The sequence below is a fragment of the Salmo salar genome, chromosome ssa04, assembly GCF_905237065.1.
Source record: "Salmo salar chromosome ssa04, Ssal_v3.1, whole genome shotgun sequence".
NCBI lineage: Eukaryota > Metazoa > Chordata > Actinopteri > Salmoniformes > Salmonidae > Salmo > Salmo salar.
Window position 1 is genome coordinate 83,158,560 of NC_059445.1, and position 13,885 is coordinate 83,172,444.

A 13,885-nucleotide genomic window follows, 5' to 3' on the forward strand; every position below is an offset into this window, starting at 1 on the left:
TTCTTCACCTGTGAGATAGTCTGAGACCAGCCACCCGGACAGCTGATGAAACTGTGGGTTTGCACAACCAAAGAATTTCTGTACAAACTGTCAGAAACCCTCTTGGGGAAGCTCATCTGCGTGCTCATTGTCCTCACCAGGGTCTTGACCCGACTGCAGTTTGGCGTTATAACGGACTTCAATGAGCAAATGCCCACCTTCGATGGCATGCTGGAGAAGTGTGTTTATTTTGTATTTTTTCACCCCTTTTCCTCCCCAATTTCGTGATATCCAATTGGTAGTTACTGTCTTGTCTCATCGCTGCAACTCCCGTACGGGCTCGGGAGAGGCGAAGGTCGAGAGCCATGCGTCCTCCAAAACACAACCCAACCAAGCCGCACTGCTTCTTGACACAATGCCCATCCAACCCGTTCGTATTATTATATTTTATAAGTTGTTGCATTGTCGAGAATCAAATCAAATCAAATTGTATTTGTCACATGCGCCGAATACAACAGGCCTTACAGTGGAATGCTAGGGCCTGTAGGACTTGTTTTGTTGATAGTGATGTCAAGAAAGCAGAGCAGCGCTTTATCACGGACAGACCTCCCTCCATCTTAGCTACCGTTGTATCAATATGTTTTGACCATATCAGTTTACAATCAAGGTTAAACCAAGCAGTTTAGTCTACTCCACTTGCTCAATTGCCACATTATCCATTACAGGATTTAGATGAGGTTTAGGGTTTAGCAGGCCATTTGTCCCAAATAAAATGCTTTTAGTTTTTGATATATTTAGGACTAGCTTATTAATTGACACCCATTCTAAAACTTACTGCAGCTCTTTGTTAAGTGTTGCTGTGATTTGACTTGCTGTGGTAGGTGGCGTGAATAATGTTACATTATCAGCGTACATAGACACACACTTTACTCAAGGCTAGTGGTAGATCATGAGTAAAAATAGAAAAGAGTAAAGGACCAAGACAGCTGCCTTGAGGTAAAGCACAACTGGTTTATGTTTGAAAGGCTTCCATTAAAGAACACCCTCTGTGTTCTGTTAGATAGTTAGCTCTCAATTCCCAAAATGGCAGAAGATGTAGCAAATTATGATCGATAAATCTCAAAAGCTGGTCTGAAGTCGAACAAAACAGCTCTCACAATCTTCATATTATCAATTTCTTTCAGCTAATCATCAGTCATTTGTGTCAGAGCCATACATTTTGAGATATATATATATATATATATATATATATATATATATATATATATCACTGCTCCAAAAAATAAAGGGAACACTTAAACAACACAATGTAACTCCAAGTCAATCACACTTCTGTGAAATCAAACTGTCCACTTAGGAAGCAACACTGATTGACAATAAATGTCACATGCTGTTGTGCAAATGGAATAGACAATAGGTGGAAATTATAGGCAATTAGCAAGACACCCCCAATAAAGGAGTGGTTCTGCAGGTGGGGAGCACAGACCACTTCTCAGTTCCTATGCTTCCTGGCTGATGTTTTGGTCACTTTTGAATGCTGGCGGTGCTTTCACTCTAGTGGTAGCATGAGACGGAGTCTACAACCCACACAAGCGGCTCAGGCAGTGCAGCTCATCCAGGATGGCACATCAATGCGAGCTGTGGCAAGAAGGTTTGCTGTGTCTGTCAGCGTAGTGTCCAGAGCATGGAGGCACTACCAGGAGACAGGCCAGTACATCAGGAGACGTGGAGGAGGCCGTAGGAGGGCAACAACCCAGCAGCAGGACCGCTACCTCCGCCTTTGTGCAAGGAGGAGCAGGAGAAGCACTGCCAGAGCCCTGCAAAATGACCTCCAGCAGGCTCAAACAGTCAGAAACAGACTCCATGAGGGTGGTATGAGGGCCCGACATCCACATGTGGGGGTTGTGCTTACAGCCCAACACCGTGCAGGACGTTTGGCATTTGCCAGAGAACACCAAGATTGGCAAATTCGCCACTGGCGCCCTGTGCTCTTCACAGATGAAAGCAGGTTCACACTGAACACGTGACAGACGTGACAGAGTCTGGAGATGCCGTGGAGAACGTTCTGCTGCCTGCAACATCCTCCAGCATGACCAGTTTGGCGGTGGGTCAGTCATGGTGTGGGGGGGCATTTCTTTGGGGGGCCGCACAGCCCTCCATGTGCTCGCCAGAGGTAGCCTGACTGCCATTAGGTAGCGAGATGAGATCCTCAGACCCCTTGTGAGACCATATGCTGGTGCGGTTGGCCCTGGGTTCCTCCTAATGCAAGACAATGCTAGACCTCATGTGGCTGGAGTGTGTCAGCAGTTCCTGCAAGACGAAGGCATTGATGCTATGGACTGGCCCGCCCGTTCCCCAGACCTGAATCCAATTGAGCACATCTGGGACATCATGTCTCGCTCCATCCTCCGACGCCACGTTGCACCACAGACTGTCCAGGAGTTGGCGGATGCTTTAGTCCAGGTCTGGGAGGAGATCCCTCAGGAGACCATCCGCCACCTCATCAGGAGCATGCCCAGGCGTTGTAGGGAGGTCATACAGGCAAGTGGAGGCCACACACACTACTGAGCCTCATTTTGACTTGTTTTAAGGACATTCCATCAAAGTTGGATCAGCCTGTAGTGTGGTTTTCCACTTTAATTTTGAGTGTGACTCCAAATCCAGACCTCCATGGGTTGATAAATTGGATTTCCATTGATTATTTTTGTGTGATTTTGTTGTCAGCACATTCAACTATGTAAAGAAAAAAGTATTTAATAAGATTATTTCTTTCATTCAGATCTAGGATGTGTTGTTTAAGTGTTCCCTTTATTTTTTTTAGCAGTATATATATATATATATATATATATATATATACGAGAGAGAGAGAGAGAGGGGGAGTTGAAACAGCAGGTCCAGGACAAAGTAGCACGTCCGGTGAAACAGGTCAGGGTTCCATGGCCGCAGGCAGAACAGCAGAACTGGATTGGCAGCATGACTGGGTGGAATGGGGACAGGAACAGCCAGGAGTCGTTAGGCCAGGTAGTCCTGAGGCATGGTCCTAGGGCTCAGGTCCTCCGGCTAATCTGGCTTTGAATCTGCAACAGAACATGTCAACAAGGTACTTCTGAATTCTGACACCACGAATTGAAATAGATTTCACCTCATTATAGTTGGCAGAAATTGTAAGGGATTAAATATTAGACCACTGGCTGAAGAAGTAGAGGATCTGGTCAAATAAGTGTATGTTGCTAATATCATCTAGGTTGCAGAAAACTAGCCTATTCATGGCACATTGTAAATGTCATCGACTGTGTCATCGACTGACAGATTGCTATACCATATGATGTGGTTAGCTGATACGCACAAATACCTATCCAGACATTTTAAGATCTAGCAGGCGTCAGCAACGCCTGGGCAGAGGAGCGCGGCCATGATGTGGTTAGCTGATACTTATGCCTCGTTCACATGCTAGGAAACTCTGAAATGTTCTGGTCCATTCGCGTGCTAGTCGGATCTAGGAAACTCTGAAATGTCAGACTCACTAACTGGTTGTCGTTATACACGTTGCGCATTCAACAAATCAGCATGTCAGAAATGTCAGAGTTTCCTAGTTCTGACTAACATGTGAATGCGGCATTCGACTTGCTAACTGGTTGTAGCTATACACGCCCCACATTCAACCAGTTAGCGAGTCGGAATATTTTTAGTTCTGACCGGCACTGGAACGCAGCATTAAATTCCTACTTCACTCTCCTTTTCAGCTAATTTATCACCTGGTTAACTTAAAACAAAAGGCACATCTCAATAGGTGGTCCAGGTATCCTCACGACATGGCACAAGTGGAGGAGTGTGCCTTTGCTCTTTTCTTCTCTAATGCTCCTCCATTGTTCCTCGAGCAAGGGAGGAGACCGATGACATCACGAATTCCCATCAGATCAACTCCTTGAATGCCCTACTCATGGAAATTTGCAGGTGTCTAAACAACACATTTCTTTCTCATAACGAATTTGTTTACCCTTTAGTGTGTGTTCTTTACTGTATTTATACTTGGGATATCGCTTTTCAACAGTAACAGTTAAAAAATAAAAAATAAATGTTGGAGGATGTCTTTAAAACACCTATCAGAAGTTGTAAGATCTTGCATGCATCAGCAACGCCTGGGCAGAGGAACGAGCCCATTCTCATGTCTGTCTTCGGCAGGAGCAATGGTGACTAAACGGTCTTAAAACAATGTTGATAAGGGGATAATGTTAACTATCTAAGTTACAAGTTTTAATGTCACATGCACAAGTACAGTGAAATACCTTTCTTCACTGTACTTGTGCATGTGACGTTAAAACTTGAAACTAAGCTAGCTAACATTATCCCCTTATCAACATTGTTTTAAGACCGTTTAATCACCACTGCTGCTGCACAACGAGACAGATATGACAATGGGCTCGTTCCTCTGCCCAGGCGTTGATGATGCGTAGGTACATTGGTTGGAGAAAAAAAAGTACATAGCTAATTTACCACAATGTTTAGGCAGATTTACAAAGTTCCTGTAAACATTACTTCTAGCTAGCTTGCTAGATGGGCAAATGTGCCCTTCTGCTGCTTGACAGGCAGAAACCACCACTTTTGACTGGTACACAGTACCAGTCAAAAGTTTGGACACACCTACTCATTTCTTTATTTTTGCTATTTTCTACATTGTAAAATAATAGTGAAGACAACAAAACCATGAAATAACACATATGGAATCATGTAGTAACCAAGAAGTGTTAAACAAAGTAGACACCCTTTGCCTAGATGACAGCTTTGCACATTCTTGGCATTCTCTCAACCAGCTTCAACTGGAATTCTTTTCCAACAGTCTTGAAGGAGTTCCTACGTATGCTGGGCACTTGTTGGTTGCTTTTATTTGAGCTGTTCTTGCCATAATATGGACTTGGTCTTTTACCACATAGGGCTATCTTCTGTATACCAACCCCTACCTTGTCACAACACAACTGATTGGCTCAAACGCATTAAGAAGGAAATAAATTACACAAATTAACTTTTAACAAGGCACACCTGTTAATTGAAATGCATTCCAGGTGACTACCTCATGAAGCTGGTTGAGGGAATGCCAAGAGTGTGAAAATCTCAAATATCAAATCTATTTTGATTTGTTTAACACTTTTTTGGTTACTACATGATTTCTACAATGTAGAAAATAGTACAAAATAAGAAACACCCTGAAATGACTAGGTGTGTCCACATTTTTGACTGGTACTGAATATGGCTAAAACATTTACCTAAAAACAATACTTGTCACGTAGAGTACACTTGTATTTTATTATTATTATTATATCACTCAAATCGAATTAAATTGTGGCCAATATTGAGAGATAGAGGTATACTCCAGCGATGTTTATGCACTGTAATCCATTGGAGCGGGGTGTAGGTTTGCCACCCCAGCTGGGAATCGGATTGCTTCTTAGACGTAACGAAAATATGGCGTTATTGATAACAACCTATTGCGCGCACATCTTTGCGTGGTTACGCCCCTCCGTCGTACGTGCGCGCACCCTTCTATCGCGTGGTGGTGATCATCCATATTGCTGCTAGTGGTGGAGATTATCTTGTAAATTTTAAAGTCTTTCGGACGCTTTTTTATATGTTTTAATTCAACACAAACCCACTCTGCGTCTTAGACTGAAGGCTATTTGGTCTAGGGGTGGAGTGGAGTAACGATAGAAACGAGTTTACTCGAGGAATACTGAAACATTTTTCATTCTTGAGTTGAAGGCGAATTTGGGGATATTGTGAGGAAAAGGGGAAATGGCCACTCAGGTGGAGACTCTCCTACCCAACAATCCTCTTATCAAAGAAGAGGAGCATGGGCATGCGAGCAAGATGATACAACACGGAGAGGACTGTCTGGAAAAGGGGGCCAAGCAGACGGGTGTTGCCGACGACGGTAGCAATATGAAAGCAGACAACTCGGAACTGGGGGTGGTCGCAATGAAGGAGCAAAACTCCAAACAGGCTAAAGAAGAGAGTAACAATCAAGAGAAAGACATCCTCGATCAAGAGAAGCACACGACTGGACAAACGGAAGACTGTGTGAAATGTAACAAAAAGGAGTTTGCTGAAGCACCCCCACCCAAGGTGAACCCATGGACTAAGAAAATGAATGCGGTGACCGTGGTCAACGTGAATGGACAAGCACATCATGGTTTGTATTCCTCCCATAACAATTTTTGTGTGTGTGTGTGTGTGGTGACTACTGCGTTTATGGTGCATTCACCTGAGCCACTTCAATGCCAAACATGATCTGCTGTCAGATATGATAGTGGCGAGTTCCTCGCAGGATAATGCTGCATTGCAAGCTTGCTCGCGTCTACTAGACTGCTCTAACTAGCTATATATAGAGCAAGGCCCCAAACTATTTCTGGAATAGTCGATTGTAAGCTTCTTCTACGATCTAATTGGAGTTGACGTTCCAAACATGGTACTCGTCTCTTTCAGAAGAACACCTACTTTGTACATTTGTGTAAATGCAATAACAAACATTGGCTAGCTAAGGTTTTTTTTATTTTAATTTTTTGTTGCCAGCGTCAGGCCTCAGTCGGGTACAAGTTGAACCAAGTGAGGTTTCATGTGTCGTGATATTTTAACACCATCGGTTACACTTACTAGACGCCTGGGCGTAATTTTCTTTGCACAATTGTATCTCTTTGTGCTAGTTGCCGATGAAGTGACTTGCTAACTAATTTATCTAGTTAACATGGCTGTATAGACGAAGTCTGAACTGAAACAGCAATGCGAATGACTACCATTGTCACGGGTGACACGCGCTTTAGGCTTTAACTTTTACTATTTAACACCAGATATAGTTTAGTCATTTTTACTAGGCACTTTTTTTTTGGGGGGGGGTCGTCCAGGTTTTGCGAAGCACTGTTTACAGTGACATACTACCAGTTTTGATATTTGAAGGTCCTGTTTTCAGTTGATAAATAGTAGCCTAGCACGCTGAAAGTGAGTGCTGAATGCTAACAATAGCGACTAGGCCAAGGTAGCTAATCCTCATGTTCCAGTTAGCTTGCTAAAGCAGACAGCTACCGGAATCCAAATCACCTTATTTTATAAAACACTACATGTTTGACACATTGCTAAAAATATATATATAATGCAGCCCCCGTAGAAACAATTTGCACATTTTTATCTTAAATCTTTATTAAGTCGTTTAAAACAAATGGCTACGTTTATTGGGACGTCACGTGTCCTCTCCACGTGTTCCCTTCCACTAAAATGCATAGGAACAATGGTTGTATTTTTAAAAAATGTAGCTGGCATATGTTTTTATTACGAATTTCTAACAATTTAATTGGTGTCTGTCGTAGAACACGCCAAGTTGTGTGTTAAGATTAGACTGTCAATACGGGCAGATGGCTTGCTCTTAAATTGTAATGATTCATCATGGCTACATTCATCTCATGGTCACATGCTAGCTTGGAGCTAGCCACTAAACTAGCTAGCCCTTTGCTATGCTAACCACTCAGCTAGATATATATATAAACGTGGACAAATCCGATTTGATTGCTTGTGGACCTGTCTCCAAGAGACGAATAGTCGGATCCGCTTGATAAAGAATAATATGTAGAAAAGACGTCGTTTTTAATAGCTAGTTAAGTTTGCCGTGTCACCCACATGCGTTTGACACCACCGATATTTGGGAGGAGACCGGTGCAAAATGTGTGTATCCCAGAATCCCTCAGTAGTTATGTCAAGACAACGTGGTCCCTCGGCCATGTGATTTTTTTCTTTTTCTTCTCTTTTTTTCTTCTATATCGTCGATTTATAACAGCGATAACTAATTGTCGGTACATTCTAACAGCACACCACAGCAGACTGTGGTCGTTGTCGTATTATAACGGGGCTTTGTTTGCTTGGCTTTTTTCGGTAAGGACAAAAACGGGCGTAAACAAGGTAACTAGGCCTCAGTACTCAGACGCGCTCCCCCTCCCCCACGCACAGTCAGCCAGCTAGCCACTAGCTAGTGTCGCTAGCATCATCAAGTCCTGCCACATGTTGTTTTGAAACATGGCGAAATGTTATGCCTTACTGTGAAATCTAATGTGAATTGATTCAACACAGTTTTTCTTCTTAATCACTAAAGCTGTCATTCGGTGTATGATTTAAAGTAGTTGACATGTACAAATATTGTCGTGTTTGCCGTAAAGTCTTATTTCATGGCATCTGATTTGCCTGAAACGCCAGTGATACTCAAGAATCATTGTCTACCCCTTCGAGAAATGCTGATTAGGAATCCAATACGGATGTACAGTGATGAGCTGTACATGAAGTATGGTACACGTTGTGCAATAGGCCATATGTCTACATCTTCACACATCCCTACTCGTTTCTCTGATATTATCATGCTTCCTTGAAGCATGGACTATCCCCCAATAAACAGCTTTTAAGGGACTGTTTTATTTTTTATTAAATGAGGACATATAGCTAGATTTTATTCAACCAATGTCTTGGGATGTGGCTTCATTTTGAGTTAGACTAGAGGTCTGAAAACATCTGACACTTTTGATTTGAAAGTTTAATATCCTTTTAAGTATTTTTGTTATTTGTCTGGTTGATATTTTGAGGTTATTTCCATATGCCGTTCGGTACTAAACCTGTTTGTGTCCTATTACCCCTTACAGATGCTTACTTGTTGCCATATTCTCACCAAGTTGGATAAGTACAGGAAGGAAGGGAGGGACTGAAGCATGTTTTGAAGAGTTAAACTGACCATATATTTTTTTTTTTTGTCAAATCTCGTCTTAGATGTTTAACTTGAGTCTAGTATGCATGTATGCATGTACTGTAAGGGCTCAGACACCCAATAGAGATTTGAGTACACTGATTTTTACATTGTGTGTGTGAAATATCGGCAGTCAGACGTTTACAGTGGGTGGTCCCTAAAACACAGCGTACTGAATGATTGGCAGCCGAACGTTAGATCAGGCGGGACTCTCCAACCCTGTTCCTATAGAGCTTAAAGCCTATTGGTGCTTGATCCGGAGAAAGGTGGTCAGAGGATCCGTGTGGAAGGTGTGGCTCAATTGCTGAGCCTCCGGAAGCATGCGGAGGCCAAATTGATCTCCGCATCGCTGTGCGCCTCCCAAATTTTGTAACAATGCGGAGGGCTGTGTATAGCTCTGCATTGACATGATTGATTGATTGATTGATTGGTAGATGGGGGGGCGAGAGCATGTATAAACTCAAACTCACTTCTTTGACAAGATCTTTGAATGCCCTGACTTATGCAGAGGCTGTATCACCAGAAGGGGCTGCACGGACAAATTCAGGTGTCGGATCGACCATGCAGCGCCGTTTACCGTCCTGTAGGTTTTTACCGCCAACCCTAATCTAGCACACCTGATTCTAATAATTATATTATCTAATAATAATTTAATAATTAACCGGGTTAGTTACAGCTGTGGTTGGAGTGAAAACCTACAGGAAGGAAGCTGTCCAGGAATAAGGCTGGTTTCCTGATCTAAGTGCGGTGCGGTGTGTGGAAGTATTGGTCGTATTGCTGACTTGTTTTGGTGACTCAGGAATGACTGTCAGGTTTAGTCCTGAAACGTTAGCATTCCTTTAGTGCTCTGGAACCTTCAAACAAGTGAAAATGGAGGCACTTCTGTTTTGAATTGCATTCGTACTAGTACAGAGCTCTCTAAACATGTTCCTGAGGTTTTTTTTAGCTCCAACCCCAGTTGTAACTAACCTGATTCAGAGTTTAACAACTATTAGAATCATGGTGCACTAGATTACGGTTGGCGTGAACCTACAGGACGGTAGCTCTTCTGGAACAGGGTTGGAGAGCCCTGTAGTAGAGGATCCTCTGATTTCTGGAACAGGGTTGGAGAGCCCTGTAGTAGAGGATCCTCTGATTTCTGGAACAGGGTTGGAGAGCCCTGTACTAGAGGATCCTCTGATTTCTGGAACAGGGTTGGAGAGCCCTGTACTAGAGGATCCTCTGATTTCTGGAACAGGGTTGGAGAGCCCTGTACTAGAGGATCCTCTGATTTCTGGAACAGGGTTGGAGAGCCCTGTACTAGAGGATCCTCTGATTTCTGGAACAGGGTTGGAGAGCCCTGTACTAGAGGATCCTCTGATTTCTGGAACAGGGTTGGAGAGCCCTGTACTAGAGGATCCTCTGATTTCTGGAACAGGGTTGGAGAGCCCTGTACTAGAGGATCCTCTGATTTCTGGAACAGGGTTGGAGAGCCCTGTAGTAGAGGATCCTCTGATTTCTGGAACAGGGTTGGAGAGCCCTGTACTAGAGGATCCTCTGATTTCTGGAACAGGGTTGGAGAGCCCTGTAGTAGAGGATCCTCTGATTTCTGGAACAGGGTTGGAGAGCCCTGTAGTAGAGGATCCTCTGATTTCTGGAACAGGGTTGGAGAGCCCTGTACTAGAGGATCCTCTGATTTCTGGAACAGGGTTGGAGAGCCCTGTACTAGAGGATCCTCTGATTTCTGGAACAGGGTTGGAGAGCCCTGTACTAGAGGATCCTCTGATTTCTGGAACAGGGTTGGAGAGCCCTGTACTAGAGGATCCTCTGATTTCTGGAACAGGGTTGGAGAGCCCTGTACTAGAGGATCCTCTGATTTCTGGAACAGGGTTGGAGAGCCCTGTACTAGAGGATCCTCTGATTTCTGGAACAGGGTTGGAGAGCCCTGTACTAGAGGGTCCTCTGATTTCTGGAACAGGGTTTGAGAGCCCTGTACTAGAGGATCCTCTGATTTTAAAGTCTTTGTAGTAGGGCCCTCAGATGGTTTTCTTAGTCAGCATACTCCAGTTTCAATCTAAAACACATTTTATTTAATAATTTTACAAAGACTTCTATTTAACTAGGCAAGTCAGTTTAAGAACAAATTCTTATTCACAATGGCGGCCTACGCCAATTATGCACCGCCCTATGGGACTCCCAATCACGGCTGGGTGTGATGCCGCCTGGATTTGAACCAGGTGCCTCTTGCACTGAGATGCAGTGTCTTAGACCACTGCGCCACTTGGGAGCCCAAGTGGTGGTAGTCAGGTCAAAATTAGCATGGTGACTGTCACTTCAGTGTCTGCGTTCTCACCTGTCTGTCTCCACTTTAGTGTCTGCATTCTCACCCACGAGAGGAGACTTCTTTGTTGTTACCCTGAAACAGAAGGCTACTAGTGAGTTGTCCTGAGCCTTTGTAGTTTCCTGCTGGGGTCACGACCTGGAAGTGCTGATGTGTAGATGGCTAAAGTGGCATCACAGTGCAGGACATCTTTATTCATGCGCTATGAATGAAAGTTAAGGCGTCGGCGTGCTTCAGTTCGGCTGGCGGCTAACCTGTAGGTTCTACCTTCAGTTCGGCTGGCGACTAACCTGTAGGTTCTACCTTCAGTTCGGCTGGCGGCTAACCTGTAGGTTCTACCTTCAGTTCAGCTGGCGACTAACCTGTAGGTTCTACCTTCAGTTCGGCTGGCGACTAACCTGTAGGTTCTACCTTCAGTTCGGCTGGCGACTAACCTGTAGGTTCTACCTTCAGTTCGGCTGGCGACTAACCTGTAGGTTCTACCTTCAGTTCGGCTGGCGGCTAACCTGTAGGTTCTACCTTCAGTTCGGCTGGCGGCTAACCTGTAGGTTCTACCTTCAGTTCGGCTGGCGACTAACCTGTAGGTTCTACCTTCAGTTCAGCTGGCGACTAACCTGTAGGTTCTACCTTCAGTTCGGCTGGCGACTAACCTGTAGGTTCTACCTTCAGTTCGGCTGGCGACTAACCTGTAGGTTCTACCTTCAGTTCGGCTGGCGACTAACCTGTAGGTTCTACCTTCAGTTCGGCTGGCGACTAACCTGTAGGTTCTACCTTCAGTTCGGCTGGCGACTAACCTGTAGGTTCTACCTTCAGTTCGGCTGGCGACTAACCTGTAGGTTCTACCTTCAGTTCGGCTGGCGACTAACCTGTAGGTTCTACCTTCAGTTCGGCTGGCGACTAACCTGTAGGTTCTACCTTCAGTTCGGCTGGCGACTAACCTGTAGGTTCTACCTTCAGTTCGGCTGGCGGCTAACCTGTAGGTTCTACCTTCAGTTCGGCTGGCGGCTAACCTGTAGGTTCTACCTTCAGTTCGGCTGGCGGCTAACCTGTAGGTTCTACCTTCAGTTCAGCTGGCGACTAACCTGTAGGTTCTACCTTCAGTTCGGCTGGCGACTAACCTGTAGGTTCTACCTTCAGTTCGGCTGGCGACTAACCTGTAGGTTCTACCTTCAATTCAGCTGGCGACTAACCGAACAAGTGTGCTCGCTAGTGCCGTCCCAGGCAACAAGAAGTCGTCTGTTCTTTCGACCAGTCGATTAGTCTAAATTTTAAAATCTCTATTTTTTTCCCCCATATATAGACACCGTATGTGTTTTAGTGAAATCGACTATACAGGCACTGTTTGCTGAAATAAGTTACAAACGACTCGAGGGAACCAGAAATCAAGATAACCAGACGAAAAATAACCTTAACCTTTCCCGTCCGTCCTCTACTGGCTTTCACAGATTCTGCTGTTACTCTCCGGAAGTTGCCGGTAATGGTCCACGTGAGGAATTGGCAAACTTTCATGTGGAATGCCAGTTTATCTTACAATTTCTACCGATCTGCGTGCTAGTTATGGTTTTTCATATGCACATTGTTGTGGAACAGTTTCATTTATATCTTTGTATCTCAAAATAATTGTGGTTTAATCAAAATTCTATCTAAATGAAAATGATACAAACTTAAAAAGTAACTTTTATTGCCATTGCCAACTATATAAAAACAGCCTATAAAGCCAACAAATAAAAACATTGCAGCCTGCAGGTAGAACATTTCCCGATTTAAAAAAAAATAATAAAAATAAAAATTTGGCAAAACTTTGGTCCTATAAATCATATTGGCCAAGCATGGCCCTTCTGCAATGAACTTGAAACATTGTATTAACTAATAACTTGGGTCCAGCCTGAAGCTCCTTAAAACAATGTATAAAATATTCTGGGCCCTCAGAGTTTACTGCACCATTGTGCAGGTAGGCCTATTGTATGACTTTCCACTGGATTAGACTATGACATTTTTCCCTTTCACGTTGAGTGGTTATCAAAAGGGGCGGAGCTAGAAAGATTTTAAATACCATCAGACCCCCAAATGGAACATTTCTATGCCTACATTCGTGCGCAGGCCTGGTAGCCTATAGGCCTACTTCTATGTGTAATCATTGACATGAGAGGTCCAAACAAAAGACAATGACTCAACTCGTAAAAAGAATGAAATTAACCAAAATGTATTTCTCGCAAGTGTAGCGCTCTGCAAACAACGTGTCCACTCTGACAATGACAACGGTAAAAGACTGGAATAATATATTGACTACATTAACAGACCTTACCGTAACCAAACAAACATTGTAGATTAGGAAATTATATTAATTAATGGTAAATATGAAATGGGGAATAGATAGATGCTAACAATCAAAAACAATTCACACAATGAAGTTATGAAACAATGAATGTGCACAAATTGGTGGGAGAGAGCTCATTCTGGAGAGAGAAGTGCATTGTGCAGCCATCCTCCCATTCTTGGGACTGTAAAAGACTGGAATAATATATTGACTACATTAACAGACATTACCGTAACCAAACAAACATTGTAGATCAGGAAATTATATGAATTAATGGTAAATATGTACTACTGGGGATATATGTAATGGGGAATTGATAGATACTCTTCCCTGTGGCCTTCGCAATGGATTAGTTCACTGAGATGGGCGTGAATAAGAGGGTATCTTGTGTGCCTATCTATCTATCTATCTATCTATCTATCTATCTATCTATCTATCTATCTATCTATCTCAGCAACAAAAAAAAATGCATCCCTTTTCAGGACCCTGTCTTTCAAAGATA

At 43.5% G+C, this 13,885-nt stretch overlaps 1 protein-coding gene across 1 annotated transcript in view; it reads left to right on the forward strand.

The window, feature by feature from the left end:
* The first annotated feature begins 5,498 nt into the window (after positions 1-5,498).
* Positions 5,499-13,885, forward strand: part of larp1 (La ribonucleoprotein 1, translational regulator) — a 61,261-nt gene continuing 52,874 nt past the window's right edge. The window contains exon 1 of the mRNA XM_045717411.1: positions 5,499-6,163. Within this exon, the coding sequence (XP_045573367.1) occupies positions 5,767-6,163 (397 nt within the window). The 5' untranslated portion in view covers positions 5,499-5,766. The remainder of the gene's footprint in view (positions 6,164-13,885) is intronic.